The sequence below is a fragment of the Ambystoma mexicanum genome, chromosome 3p, assembly GCF_040938575.1.
Source record: "Ambystoma mexicanum isolate Mex_15411 chromosome 3p, UKY_AmexF1_1, whole genome shotgun sequence".
NCBI classification, from domain to species: Eukaryota; Metazoa; Chordata; class Amphibia; order Caudata; family Ambystomatidae; genus Ambystoma; species Ambystoma mexicanum.
The window spans coordinates 1,250,730,579-1,250,746,657 of NC_090925.1; the positions used below are offsets into that span (position 1 = coordinate 1,250,730,579).

Sequence of the window (16,079 nt, forward strand, 5' to 3'; positions counted from 1 at the left end):
GGATAGTAAAGAAGGGATCCTGCACTGACAGAGCCTGAATTTCACTGACCCTTCTTATAGAAGTAATAGCTACTAAGAAGGCCGTTTTATAAGTCAGGTGTTTGAGACTGCTTTTATGCATGGGTTCGAAAGGGGGGCCCATGAGCTTGGCTAGCATCACATTAAGGTCCCACCCTGGTGGTGGGTTTGAAATAGGAGGGTGAAGTCTCTTTACTCCTTCCATGAAGGCTTTAACTACTGGTACTTTCCACCACGAAACCTTGCTATGGGAAGTGGTGTAAGCCGAGAGGGCTGCCAGGTGTACTTTCAGTGAGTTAAAAACCAATCCTGCATCTAGCAGGTGGAGCATGTATGTAACAATAGTGGAAGGAGTGCAATCAACTGGGTTGATTTGTCTACTCTGGCACCAGATAACGAACCTCTTCCACTTGTCAAAGTAACAGTGCCTTGTGTTTGGTTTCCTAGATTCCTTTAGGATGTCCATACACCTCTGTGGTAAATTGAGGTGTCCAAACTCTATGACCTCAGAAGCCATGCTGCCAGGTTCATTGAGTTGGGTTGCTGGTGCACTGTTTGACCTTGGTGCTGGGACAGTAGGTTGTACCAGGCTGGAAGTTTGATGGGCTCGCACACCGTCATCCTGCGTAGGTGTGGGAACCACGGTTGTCTTGCCCACATGGGAGCAACTAGGACGAGCGTCATCGACTCCTTGTTCATCTTGTTCACCACCTTCCTGATGAGAGGAGTTGGTGGAAAAGCGTACGCAAACATCCCTGACCAGTTCATCCACAGAGCGTTCCCCTGGGAGTCTGGTTGGGGGAACCTGGATGCAAATCCTGGGCATTGTCTGTTTTCGCTTGTGGCGAATAAGTCTATAGTGGGGAAACCCCACTGAGAGAAGAGATCTTCTACAACCTCTCTGTGAAGAACCCATTCGTGTTCCTCTGGGAGGGAGTCTCTGCTCAGAGCATCCGCTAGGGAATTGAGCTCCCCTGGAACATGTGATGACAGGAAGATGTTCCGTCTGAGTGCCCATATCCAGATTTTCTGGGCAAGCTTGGACAGATTTGGCGAGCGAGTCCCTCCTTGCTTGTTCAGGTAGAACATGGCTGTAGTGCTGTCCGTCCGGATTTGCACTGACAGGTTTAGTAGGTGGGGCTCGAACGCCTAAAGCGCTCTGAATACTGCCAGAAGCTCTAGCAGGTTGATGTGGTTCTTGGCCACTGAGTGAGACCAGAGACCCTGAGCTGTGTGGTGGAGATGGTGAGCTCCCCACCCCGTCAGACATGCATCTGTAGTGACTACTGCCTGTACTTCGGAATCGTAAAAGGGTTTCCCCTGTGCGAGATTCTCTCTTGTCCACCAGTGAAGGCTTTGTACCAGTGTTGGCGAAACGACCACTAGATCGTCCCACTGACCACTTGCCTGAGACCACTGTTTCGCCAACCTTTCTTGCATGGGACGCATGCGCAGGCGCGCGTGGGGGACCAGGTAAATGCATGACGCCATCATGCCCAGTAAACGCATTGCTTTGCGTACCGTTATTTGTTGACCGGGCTGATAATGCGGAATTTGCAGTAGTATATTCCGAATTCTTTTTTCTGAAGGAAAGGTCAACCCCTCCTGGGTATCCAGGATTGCTCCTAGGAATTGTTTTGAGGTGCTTGGCACCAGGCTTGACTTCTTCTCGTTGATTGAGAAGCCTAACTCGTGGAGGAGGTCGATAGTCCTTTGAATGTTTATCCTGCAAATTCCTGGGGTTTCCCCCGTTATGAGCCAGTCGTCCAGATAAGGGTACACTGGGATTGCCTCCCTGCGTAGGTGTGCAGCCGCCACCGCCAGTACCTTGGTGAATACCCTTGGTGCTGAAGCTATCCTGAAGGGCAGTACCTTGAATTGGTAGTGCCGACTGTCCACCTTGAAGCGCAAGTACTTTCTGTGCGCTGGGAACATGGAAATATGAAAATAAGCATCTTTCATATCCAAGGTTGCCATGTAATCCCCCTTTTTTAGGAAGGGGATTACCTCTTGTAGCGTGGTCATACGAAATTTTTGGGGCTTGACATACTTGTTGGCAGGCCGTAAATCCAATACTGGGCGCATTGTCAAGTCTTTCTTTGGCAAAAGGAAGTAAGTTGAATAAATACCCTTGTTTACCTGGTGTCCCGAGAGGAGTTCTATCGCGTCCTTTTGTAGAAGAATGGCGATCTCCTCGAGGAGAATCTTCTGATGTTCTAAGGAGTGTACTCTTTGTCGTGGAGGATGGTTCCGGGGACGCTGCAGTAGCTCTATACAATATCCCGTGGATACTGTTGACAGCACCCATCTGTCTGATGTGATCCCTTCCCAAGCCTGGGTGAAGTTTGAAATGCGTCCCCCTACTGGGGTTGCGTGAGAAGGGACCCTGAACTGAGCGTCACTGCTTTGGTGGAGGCGTGCCGCCTCCCTTGCTGGGGCTGCCTCTGCCTTTACCACTACCTCTCCTATTACCTCTGCCGTAACCCTGGGTAGACTATTGGTTGTTGTTCCACTGTGTACCCTGCCCCTGGGAAAAGTTAGATCCTCTCTGGGAATTTTGGCCGCGTGGGCGACGAAAATTACTATTCCCTCTCTGGTTAGGGGGTTTATTGGTTAACTGACCAAGGGATTTGAGTGTCTCGTATTCGTCCTTGGCATTTTTCAGTGCGTCTTCGACCGCCTTACCAAACAACAGATCGGCTTCCACCGGTTTGTCTAACAATGATGCCTGTGTTTCTGCCTTAAAACCAGACTGCCGTAACCACGCATGTCTCTTGATAACAGTACCTTCTGCTATCAATCTGCCTGCGTTGTCCGCGGCGTCGAAGGTTGCTTTCAAAATGCAACCAGACATGGCTCTACCCTCTGCGGAAATCTGAGCTAATTGGCCCTTTAACGGTTCAGGAGCAGAGGCTATGAGAGCCGCGACTTCTTCCCACTGATGGCAGTTGTAGCTGGCCAACAGGGTGGTGGAGTTAGCAATCCTTGCTTGATAGGCAGACGTTGAGGCTACCTTCCTGCCGAAACCGTATAGTTTTTTGCTCTCCTTGTCGAGACAAGGGTGTCCTAGCCCTCTTACGAGTGTTGGTGACAACTAGGGAGTCTGGCTTCAGATGTCCTCTTATATAGAGAGGGTCAGACTGAGCTGCCCTGAAAAGTTTTTCAACCCTGGGATTGACTGCTCTGGTGAGGTTTGGGTTCACCAGGGACGGATCTATTCTCCGCTGAATGGATTTAAGGATAGGGATGGTCTGGGCAACAGGCCTCCTTTCTCCCACTAACTCTTCTGCGGAGTCCCTTTCCTCCTGTACACGGTGGGTGTCAATGTGGAAATGTTCTGCTGCGCGAGCGAGAACCTCATTTAGGAGGGGTTGGTTATCGACCGGGGAGTCGGTAACCGGGGCTTCGTTTTCTACCGGGGAATCTACTCTGTATGTTTCCGGGTCATCCTCTTCTTCCTCCTGGTCCTCATCATCCCCATAGTAGGCCGTCCCGGTTTGCTCTTCTTTCAACCCAAAATCTTGGACTTCACAAAAGGAAGCCTCTCCTTGATACCGTGAGTATGGTCTTGCGTAAGGTTGTACCTCGAAGGGTTCGGACCTCATTGGAGTTTCAAACCGGGCCTTCTTACTCGGGGGGATAGGATCAGTAGAGCCTGAGGGTGTGGCCGCTTGTGGATCATGCGAGAGGAAATGTTCTGGATTTTTATCATAAAAATCGGCCAAAGAAGACATTCTTGACAGGACCCTATCTATGTCTTCACTGGACCATTTTTTGGAACTGGGAATGACTCTCTCAGCAAGTCTATGGGATTTATCTTGAGTAGCTTTGCTGGTTGTGGACCTATCAGCAGACCTGGGCTTGTCTGTCTGTTTAGGGGGGGGTGGAGTGTTTCACAGGCGTGGAAGAATGTACAGGTAGTTTCTTCTGCTGTTTTCCCCCCTCCCCGTGCGTAGAAAAATGTTTTCCCTGTCCCTTAGTGGCTCCGGAGTTTTTCGACGCCTGGCGTCGAGGATCGGGAGAGGTGTCCCTGTCCTTCGAGCTTGGAGCCTCGCTGGCTTTAATTGCGGGCTCCGACTCGTGGAGCGCGGCCTGGGGGTGGAAGTCGTCTTTGTCTTCCGACGATCGAACTTCTATTAGCCTAGGGAGCGAGGCACTCTTGGCAAGAGTGGATGATTGCCTGGAGTCATGCGGCGATCTTGATCGAGAGCGCCCAGAGGACACCGAATTGGACCGTTCTGTCTGTGCCTCCTTCCGAGAACTCGACGTCGTCGAGTCTCGGTTGGACTTAGTGTGTTTAGTGTGTGTAGTATGTGAAGCGCTTGTGTCGCCGGGGGTCTTCCCCATAGCCGCCCTGCCGGACGACCTTCCGAGGTCGGGGACCTGCGCTCGGCTGTCTTTCGACGCCGTAATGCCCTCGCCGTCCGAAAGTACGGCGTCGCTGCCATCGCTGAAGGCGCCCTCCGCTGCCATGGCCGCCTGCCTGGCGTGGTGGGCCCAACGCTTCGTCGAATGGTCCTTAAGTGTTTTAGGTTTAAACCTACTACACGCTCTGCAGTTCGCTTCGGGGTGGTCCTTCGGCAAGCAGAGATTGCACGTGGCGTGCCTGTCGACCCAAGGGTATTTGCGATTGCACTTGGGGCAGAATTGAAAAGGGGTACCCTCCATACGCACCTTGAGGTAGCGGGCTGTTAAGTGTAGGAAATGTATAAGGTGTACCTATATACCAAGAGTGTAGAGTATGTACCACCCCCCACTCTCCCTACTTGCAGGGCCGAGGCCAGCGGCCTACCAGGCCCGGGCCGAGGCCAGCGGCCTTCCGAGGCCCAAATCCGTCGTGCAGCAGCCGACGGTCGATTTCTTCTCCAGCCGGCGTCGAGTGTCGAAGTTCGACGTTGGGGTGGGAAAGGATGTCAATAGATTATTATTTTAAATTCTAGCAAAAGTATGGCTAAGGCCAGGGAGCTCCGACCAGTATGGCGGAAAAAAACAATCTGAGGATCCTAGACGCGTGAGGGATCTTGGGTACAGTGGATGTCACACTAGGGATAGTATTACTGGCACGCCCTGTGTCAACGCCCATTTTCGAGTTTTGAAAAACAAACTGTAATACTCCGCAGCTTCCACTAGATGTCGGCCTATGCACAGCATGTGATCTAAGCAGATTCCACAAGCCTCAGAAATATATATATCTCTAAAGATGGAAGGATAAAACTAATTTTTACAAAAATATGTATATACACAATGTTATTTATGTTAACATTACCAATTGGATGTTGTTTAATTTGATAGCTTCATTTGATTGAGTTAACTGTTAAACTATAGGTACAATCAATTTCTTTTGTGTGCACAAGATCACATAAGTGTATTGAAGCTGGGATTACTGCATGGGAAGTGTAGGGAGTGGTGACTCAGAATTTCAATGGTGACTCTACATTTTAACTAGGGCTTCACATTTCATAAGGGATGAAAATTGGTCACACTAGTGAGCATGAGTGTGAGACTCAGGTGTCAGACGAAGGAGGAATCTAACATATGTTAGTATTAAGCACATGCCAGCTAAAAGATTCATTCAAACCTGATAATGCACAGCATGTTCAATTGTTCCACATCACAGTTATGGACTGAATTGCAATTAAGCATAAAAACGAACAATTATTAAACCTTAATCCCTATCCTCTAATCCCTACTAATATTCAGAGCAAATCAGTTCATGATTGCTGTGTACAAGCTTTGGTGCAGATTGATGACTGAATGTGCAGGCGTTTGTGCTGTGACAAAAATGTGTTAATTCGAAATGCAGGAAGAGTAAACATGAAAAGTAATCTGTTTTGCTGTCTTCAGTGTGGCTTGAAATAAGTCCATTGTTTAGTTTGCAAAATTGGAGTAATGTAACTTGCATCCGTTTTGCTGCCATTCTAAGCAGTCAGGATGAACACCGTCATAACTTTCGAGAACTTATGTACATGGGCAGGCTTAGGGAGAGTGCTTAAAAGGGCTGGCAGGAAGGTTGACGCTATCTGGGTTCCTGGGCTGGCAGTTCTCTCAGAAGAGTTTCTAGTCTTGGGCACTCTTTATCTATGACTGACCCTCGGAGAAGCATGTCGCATAAAAAGACAGAGAGGCTGGCAGAGAACTTTGTGGGCACTTTCCAAGCGCAGAGGGAGTGACCTAGATAAATAATTCTTCTGTCCGGCAACTAGACTGGGGTTGTTGGCAGCCTGGGACACATGCACAATCAACTATTATTCTTGGTGTGTTCAGTTAATTTAAGTGCGAGTGAATGATTGGTGACCAGGTAATGTAGGGTGGGTAATTCATTTTTTTGTTGCTGCACTGTATGTTTTAAACGCAAAGAGCTGTGTTCATATTTCTCCATTAATGCGATAAAAATCAGATGTGACGGAAGCTTATACCCTACCAAGATTAGTTGCGAAGGTCAAGGTTAATTTTGGCAGAAATCTGGCCATTGTCGCAAATAGAATGTTTTGAAACCCATTGCAGGAAAAGCTTAGTTTTATACAGTAGAGCATTTTGAAGCCCATCATTCTCTGCGGGGAAAGTATCTGAAAATGAGTTGTACTTACTATGCTCCATTTTCATCTTTGAAACACAGCTTTAAAATGTCATGTGGATATCGTGCATTGCACATGATCTGTATTTTGCATATTTTTAACTTCTCAAAGAATCCAAGAAAACGGTGAAATAGCCTCTGTACATTCAGTGTTCATGTTTCTTGGGTTTGCATACAGATTGATGCAGAGCGGATGTAAAATCATTTTACTGCCGGCAGTAATTAATTTATCACATGTGGTAAAAAAAAGAACAAACTGATCACTGTGAAGTGAGTTCTTCTCTGGAGATCTGAGTGAATGATAGCATTTCAGGTACATGGTAAATATATTCTGAGATACAAGCCAAAAGAGCACAGTGTGGTATTGTAAATAAAATACTGCAAGGGAATAAATTCATCATTTAGAGTGTACTAAGTCCAGTCTTTGCTTAACGTTAGTGACCTCGGTAAAAGAACAATTATTAGGCGGTACTCTGAAGCTAGGCTCATCACTATACCATCACTATACCAAGAAATACCAAAAATACCACCAACCAAAAATACAAAAACTACTGCCACAATACCTCTAAAAGATGGTGTCTGTGGTGTAAAAAATAAATTGCCCCGTTCTTGGCGTCTGTGTTCTGTTTCAAACATTGTTCACAAGTATTCCGTTGGATTCGATTTTTTTTAATATTTGATTGCAACTTCTTTATTCTGTCAATTCATTGCATTATTCTTTATTAAATATCCTTCTGGAAGTATACAAAACTAGCATGAATTGTTGCCTTAATTAACTTTAAAATCTACGACGGGAACCCTGTTTCCCTTTATGTGTTGGAGCAACTCTACTTGCAGGCCTTGCAATGTTGTCTGCAGACAACTACAAAAGCCAACCCTGTGTTTAACTCAGACAAGGTGGACTGACTTCAATCCCATTTTTTGGATGCAGTCCTTTGAGTGTGAACAGATGTGATCCTGCCGCAACCTCAGCACTGTGGCTGGGCAGAGACTAAGGCAGCAGCTCAGCACCAGATCACCTAAATACAAAAAACAAATTTAGGTCAGACACATTAGGAATGCCTTCAGCACTACTCTAAGAGGACCAAGCCAGTTTGTCAAGCAAAAAACAAATTGGCACACCTGTATACATAGGTGTAGTGTGGAAAAGGCACCGGAACAATCACCTTAAAGTGCTTCTTCCCTGCCACTCAGGGAGAGCGAGGAGTACTTAAGAGAATCTGGGAGCCGTTCCTTATTGAGATCTGTTTACAGAGGAAGCATAAATAAATCAGATGCTCCTGTTCTATAGATGAGGAGGAAATTGTAGATTGTCTTTGTTACTTGCACACAAACCTATATAATATAGAGCATTTTGTGTGTCTATAGCACTTGGTGGTCACTGTTTTATGGACTATATTTTGCCACATTAGTGGACTGGGGCCCAAAAGAGATAAGGACATTTGCCCAGGATCACACGGTTCTATGTGTACTTCATCAACTTCACAGAAAAATAAATTGCTTTAGCCAGAGCAATCAAATTTAATACCAGCATTACCACATACATATGTATTGTGCATGGGTTAAAAAGGATTGACTTGTTTAACCTGAACAAATTGTGCAACAAATCATCTTGTTTTACTATCGAATTTATTAGTGAATTGTGATTTAAAATATTTATCTGTCACCAGTGGTGCTTGGCAAGCTGCACGTGTTAAAATTTGGTGTGCATTTACTCTGGTCATGCACTGCTCTTTGGTTAGAATGGAGGAAAATGACTTATGTGGCTAGTAGCTTTCAACTTGAAATGCTGAAGCCTAGCTCAGATTGTGCAAGCAATCAATTTTGAAAGGGTGAATGGGACTGCAAACACTTACTGTGTCAAAGGCAAAGGGATTTATTTCAAACCAGAAGTGTTTTTTTACTGAGCAAAAAGATCATCTACTTGTGAGGACAGGCTATCCAGAGGTCACTGAAGAAATAGCAGGGAACAAAGGGGATTGCCAGGGATAGTAACTGGAAGCCCTAATTGATCTCCATGTGGGTACACTTACACATCCAATCGAAGAGGCTGAACTTTGTAGCAATCAACTTAATTGTTGAACTCTGTTACTCTCCAAATCTTGTGCCTCAACTGCCATCATTCCAACTTTTTCTTATATCCCTGTTTGAAGGCTATATAACTTCTTTGCTCTTCTTCAGCTTGCATTGACCACACGCTCTGATCCTAGACATTCTTTTCGCCAGGCTGTTTCCGATCCTACTTTTATTAGGATTCTAGCAACTCACAGCAATTAACTTGTAACCTGTACACCATAGCAGTGACACCAGTTCTAATAGCGCACTACAAATGTAAGTAGATAATTTGATGATTTTGGGATTTGCAGATCATTTACCAATAGGACTCTGGTGCCCTCACATTAGTTTGAGTGAACATATCAAACCAGGAGCAGGCTTCCACCCAAGTCACGTACAGATATTTAACAGTGGAATTTCCTTCGAACCTGGGAACTGAAGCAAACTAAGGAGGTTGTTTGGGATTTAAAGGATGGGCTGCATAGAAAGCAAGCTATACAAAATATTCTATAGTAAGAATCTTAAGAGTTTTGGACACATGCTGCCAAGACCCACGATCCCCGAAATGTACAGTTACCTTCTCTATTTCAAACAAGAAAGCATCCATAAGGTCTCTCGTTATCTCTGGGTTCAAGGTCTCCTGATGCTCTTTGATGATTTCCTTGATGAAGCTGAAAATGTCCATCTGAGGTTGGATCACTTTCCGTAGGAGCCAAGGGATGTTCATCAATGCTGGGATCAGGTTCATCAACTTCAGCAGACAATGTTAAAAAAAGAGCACATTTAGGTTTTCAGAAGGTTATGCTCAATCATTTTTAAAATGGATTTTATTTATGAAAAGCAAATGTGAGTTAAGCACTTAGGTCAGAAATGCTGTACATAGGGAATACAACAGTAGTGAAGCAATCCCTTTTCAGGTGCATTAAAATCTATTATAGTGCTAAGTTAGCAGGATGTGAACCAGGGGATCGAGTAACAAATAACCAGTGGGAATATGGCATGTGGCGGGTACAGAATGACATGTTAGACATTAGTTAGAGTTATTTATATTTATACCTTGTCAACATTATTTACATTACAAGTGGGACCAAGAGCTGTCAGATGGAGCAGTGCTTGAGATGGTAGGGTGCAAAGCTAAGACTATAAGGAGGTAAATTTAGCCATGACAAGTTGGGGGCAGCGCAGGGTATTCCACAAATGGATTTGAATACAGGCAGGAGGAATTTAAAGGTGTACCAGCAGTCCACAGAGAACCAGAACAAATGAAGGCAGCAGGAGGTAAAGGTAGGAGAAGAGTCAGGGAGTTTGTAGAGTGTGAGATGCAAAGTGAATTATTTTGTTGTGGGGGACCCAAGAGTAGAGAGAAAAGAAGAGGCAGATAACTGAGGAAGCGTGAAATCAAGGTTTCAGTTGAGTGGTAGATTGAGGTGTAGGTGAATCTTGTAACTATTCAATAGGTTTATGCTTGCAAAGGAGGTAATGAATTGTGGTAGATTTAGTTTAGTTTCTGTCAAAGAGGACAACAATGTCGAAAGACTTGGAGAACGGTGTGAGCTAATTGGGAAAAAGGTTGATGAAGAGAAGAGAAAGGCTGGGGTGTTTGGAGCCGGGAGGTAACTTGCTTTTGTCTTGGAAGAGCTGTGCTTTTTTAGGCACCAAAGTGATGTAATTTAGCGCATGGCAGGGTGACAGTTTGATATATGGGAGCATAGGGGGTGAAGAATAGAAAGCATTGGAAGATTTGAATGATGTTGGCGAATAGGTGATACGAGTAACCGAAGGAAGAGATTAGTTTATCAAAAGAGGAGCTGTAGTGCATGAAGACAAGTGGGCATCCCACCGGGAGGGGACTGGGAGCGGAATTGCCAGCATTCCAAGAGATGGAGCAATCTAGTTAGGAACGGAGTTACAGATGCCAGGTTTTGAGAGGGTAAGATGTGGTGACAGGTGATCAACAGTGCCTAAAGCAGCAAAGATCAAGGACAATTTGAACAGCACACAATCGGATCAAGATGGTATTTCTTTTTTAATGGTTTTGGTTTATTCAAACCTTAACATAACAGAAAACAGAGAAATTCATCACATGTTCTTCACAAGATCTTAAATCATACATTCCTTGCCTATTTCCCAAAGTTAAAAGTATTACATGTTTAAAACAAAACAATTCATTCCACATCTACAAAACCTGTCCCTGCTATAGTACAAACTTAATGCAACTCAGCGTGACACTTCTAAATTTAAAAACTTCAGAAACAATGCAATTTCTAACCCATCTGAGGCATTATAGATGCAGACACATCATTGCCACAAAGAGTCGACATGAAACATATTAATGGAGGCCATACATTCTAATAAAATATGTTTACACGTTTTCACTTTATCAGAGAGGCCACAAAACCGGCAAGCAAAATCGTCCACTTGAATGGACCCATCTCTTCAAAAGCACATCTTTGGATAACAGCAACTTCTAACTATCCCTTGTTGAAACATCTTTGATAGTCTCAAGCCTGTCTGTCAAAAATAGCATTTTTTACTTTGTCCGGGTTCTCCAACAAGGTAGCCTTATCCAATGCAAGATCCCCCAAAATCTTATCACAGTCATTAGCAAGTTGTACTAAAACATCTCTATCCTTGCCCAAAGACATGTTCAATAACATTTGAGCCCCCATAACTTCATAGAGCGAATCAGAATTTGGGTTTATTAATTTGCTATACAAAGAGTAGTTTCCAAAAGACACTGGCTTTAAATGAGAACAAACCCAACTCATAGCGTATAGCCGCCATTGGGATCACGTTTGGGACTTTCAGGAATCACCTCCACACCACTGCCTCAATAGTGTCGAGACCTCCAATAATTGTCTCACATAAGGATTCCACACCATACACAAGTTTAGGGATGATCTTACACTTATAAAATTGTATAGCCTGTTTTATTGAAAATCTGCCATACCTGCGATCCAGCCTCACAAGTTGTATAGACAGAGCTACGAGTTTCAGTGTTAATCCTTCCCATATTTTCTTGCGGGATGGCTGGACAAATATGTAAAATCCCAAATAAACCATGTTGTCGGACCACCCAAGCCTAATACCTCCCAATGGCCAGGGCAGTTTTCCACGTTTCTTCCCTCTAGCCAACTGCAGGATTTTAGTCTTTGCAGGGTTGATCTTTAACCCATTAAAAGTTGTGTATTCCATGAACCCATTCATGAGCCTTTGTAGGCCAATCTTAGTAATGTCAAAAAGGAGGAACTGCTTGGTATATGGGATCCATGGGATTTTGAGGCCCCCTACATTTGGTGGTACAAAGGCAAACCTATCTCTGGGTTGCCCGATATCTGACTTGTATAAATGGAAGAGGCAGGGGGCCAACACGCACTCCTGCCTCAGGTCGGTATGTACCTCTATTCTACGTGAAAGATTGCTCTCTAATTCAATCTGACTTCAAAGGCAGAATTTGTGTACAGGCCAATCAGTAGTTTAGGAGCCCCAAGGCAGCGCCCAATCTAATAATTTAGCACACAGCCTATTTTGGTCCACACTATCGAAGACATTAGATAGGTCTATAGAAGTCGCAAAAATCAGCGCTTTGGTGTAAAGCGCTCTATAAATAAATAAATCAATCAATAAAAATGGTCACCTCAGAATTTTCCCAGGCATGATCTTGAAATAAACGGAGGATCATACCATTCAAAGACGTTGAATGTCTTTTTTTTCGAAAACCAGTTTGAAATGTACTCAACCGATGGGAAAAGAAATAATGGGGAAAATAACTTACAGTCAGAAATTGGTCGATCGTTTCTTGGTTCTTTTCTGAGACCATGCTAATAGATGGGGACTATAATGGCTAACTCCACTCTATCAATATCAAACGGGGACAACAAGCTTAGAGAAGAGATATCCGAGAATATTGTCAAGATGTTCCCTCGATTCAGACAGATGGCAAACTTATCTTCCAAGAGGCTCCTAAACTGGAGCTTGTGAGCACCCCCCAATCTCATAGAGACAACCTTAGCAACCCCACCCTCCACATGGGAGTGTGCCACCGTCTGTACTTCTTGTGTACAAACCCTGCTAACCTCCGTGTTCCTTGAACTTTTTAGGATACTATATGCGCAGACAAAACTAAGACCCTATCTCTTACTCAGATGTCCTGATACGATAGGCCTTTCACTTTCAAATAAAACATATGTACCCTGTTGTACTCTTTTACTCATGGGTCACGCATCATGCCACACAGGCTCTTTTAATGGATTTTGCGATGTAACATTTTTGCAAAAGCCTTTCAACATCACTACTAATCGTAGGAAGCAAAGCAGTCGTAACAATCCTGCGCTCGTCTCCACAGACAGGTGTAAAGGCCACAGAGAGGTGTAAAGGCAATCTCACAATCTCTGTTATCCCCTAGTCCTTGTCTACCTTGATTACGGGATGTGATACCCGTTCTTGACAAATAAAACTCCCCGGTAATGTTATCAACATTTGTTATTTGAGGCACTGAGTTAGAGCAAGGCCACTTAAAGTAATACCGGCCGACTCCGAACTCATTGCCCGAGTGAACTCATCAATTTTCGGATCATTTACTGGGGATCTACATTTGTACCAGAAAAGGAAGAGGCGTTACTCAAAAGCATCCAAGATGAAAGTAGACACGACAGGTCTGGGTATGTTCCCAGATCTGACTGTCATGACCCTCGCCCAAAACCCCCTCTGGCAAACCCATTGGCCAGGTGGAGTCAGGACTCGGGCCTCTAGAGCCTGGCATTCTCTTCAAAAGCCCTCATGGGGCCGAAGCTAGGTGGCCAGAAAACAAAATAACCACGTTATTCCATCAAGGCTTACAAGGCGAATTAAAGGACGTCTTAGCCCAGGTGGTTGATCCATCCAGAGACTGTGCAGAATTCATAAATCTGGTCGTGCAGCTAGACCACAGGTTGCAGGACCGAAAGGCTGACCGGTCTAAGACGGACCCCCGGACCGTGTATGTTCGACCAAGGAAAAACACACCCCGTGTACCTGAAAATACTGTAGAACCCATGCAGATTGGAGGGATATGGCCTCCATTAACAAAACAAGAGCGGGACAAAAGAAGACAACAACAGCTTTGTTTGTATTGTGGGAACCCAAGACATTTCCTGAAGGACTGTCCAGTAAAACCCCCAAGAAGAACAGTCGGGGCCACAGAGAAGGATGAAGCTAAGGAATCGAAAAACTACCAAGCTCTACAAATGTAGAGGTCAGTTTGTCGAGTGAGAAGAAAGAGTTGCTGACCTCACACTTTGCAATACCAGAGATCTTAATTAACCACCAACCATTGTCAAGAATGCATGCCGTTGAAGCATACATCGATAGCGGAGCAGTTAGAAATTATATTGATCAAGAACTGGCAGCAGAGATGGGGCTTCCTTTGTGTTCTAAGCCAACTATGGACAAGGTAACCACCGTGGATGGGACAGAAATCGCTTCCGGAGCAGTAACCCAGAGCACAGCCAGGGTAACCTTGCTGTGCCAGGACGGACATCGGAAGTCTATTTCATTCGATCTCATCAAGGCACCTCAGTTCAGGCTAATACTAGGGATGCCAGGATTGGTTGCTCACAACCCTTTGATAGACTGGCGGGCACGAAAATTAGCCATCCCCGGTGACTGCTCCCCTGCCTATTACCAAGAGGAGAAACCCGACGTCTGTATCCCCATGATTCCCGGAGCGACAGTATCAACCCTGGGAGCAACTTATACCTTGCCAAGTGAATACCATGATTTCCAGGATGTTTTCCGAAAGGACCAAGCCAATACATTGCCGCCGCACAGACCCTATGACTGTCAGATCGACCTTGTTCCTGGTGCACAAATCCCTTGCGGCAGGATCTATGCTCTCACGGAACCAGAAAACCTCAATTTGAAATCCTATTTAGACCAGTACCTTGCAAATGGATTTATCCGTTCTTCTAAGTCCCCCGCAGCCAGTCCTTTGTTCTGTATTGACTACCGGGCATTGAACCAGATCCCCGTGACGAACCGCTACCCCTTGTTAAAGATGCCCAGATTTATAGCAAATTGGACCTTCGAGGAGCGTACCACCTGGTCCGAGTCAGAAAAGGAGATGAATGGAAAACCGCCTTCCGTACTAAGTATGGCTTGTTTGAATATCAGGTCATGCCCTTCGGGTTATGCAACGCTCCTCCGGCATTCCAATATTTCATGAATGACGTCTTAAGGGAGTTAATTAATGTGTGCGCCTTAGTGTACATAGACGACATCTTAGTATACTCAGCCTCGGAACAAGATCATGTCAGGCACGTTCGATCAGTCCTCACCAAGCTCCGTCAACATCGCTTGTTTGCAAAGCTTGAAAAATGCTTTTTTCACGTCACCGAAGTAGAATTTCTTGGTTTTATCCTTACTCCAGGAGGCATCAGAATGGACGTGCACAAGGTAGATGCCATTCTGATGCCATTCTGTACAAAGCATGCTGGGCTTTGTGAATTTCTACCGCCAGTTCATCCCAGACTTCTCTCAGGTTGTGCACCCAAACACAGTACTATTACGAAAAAAACAATTAAAAGTTTGCTTGGACCGAAGAAGCAGAAGAAGTCTTTCAGGAACTTAAACGAAGGTTTATCTCCGCTCCAATCCTGCGACATCCTCGTCCAGACCTCCCTTATGTCGTTGAAACTGATGCGTCCAGTCTGGCAATGGGGGCTGTCCTTTCATAGAGAAACCCGGAAACCGGCCAGCTACATCCTGTGGCCTTCTGGTCCAAAAAGTTCTCACCTCCAGAGATTAATTATGCCATCACGGACAAGGAACTCCTGGCTATCAAATCCGCCTTTAAAGCCTGGAGGCACTATCTTCTGGGGGCCAGACACACCATTACAGTCATCACAGACCACCGAAACATGCAATATCTCAAAACAGCCAAGGCCCAGTCCTCGCGCCAATTACGGTGGGCCCTTTTCTTCGCCGAATATGATTATGTAAGCACATTTCGACCAGGAGTCAGAAACGGAATGGCGGATGCCTTATCTCGCATGGGCATAGATGAAATAGTATATACAACTCCAGACCCAGTACCTATTATACCTGAAGACAAACTCTTGGGTATCAGGACAGCCTTAACACAAGCAGAACTATGAAAAGAAATCCAACGGACAATGAATCCTGATGCCTACCTCGCATGGCAAACTCAAGTAGAACAATATACCATCAAGGACCATCTACCCTTTTTTAGGGATCGCCTATATGTAACCAAGAAGGAATTACAACAGCATATTATTTCAAACTATCATGATTCACTGATTAAAGGGCATCCTGTGATCGCAAAAACCCTAGCTAAGGTGAAAGAGAACTTTTGGTGGCCTACCTGGCGTAAGTCTGTGCACAAAATAAATCACAGAAACAAAAACCATCTGGCATCCTACAACCATTGGACATT

General features: G+C 45.0%; 1 protein-coding gene across 1 annotated transcript in view; it reads right to left on the bottom strand.

Annotated features, from left to right (window-relative positions):
* The window catches only part of LOC138581413 (cytochrome P450 2D15-like), a 731,414-nt gene that overhangs the window by 472,832 nt on the left and 242,503 nt on the right, over nucleotides 1-16,079 (bottom strand). Inside the window, exon 5 of the mRNA XM_069652728.1 lies at nucleotides 9,225-9,398. Within this exon, the coding sequence (XP_069508829.1) occupies nucleotides 9,225-9,398 (174 nt within the window). The remainder of the gene's footprint in view (nucleotides 1-9,224; nucleotides 9,399-16,079) is intronic.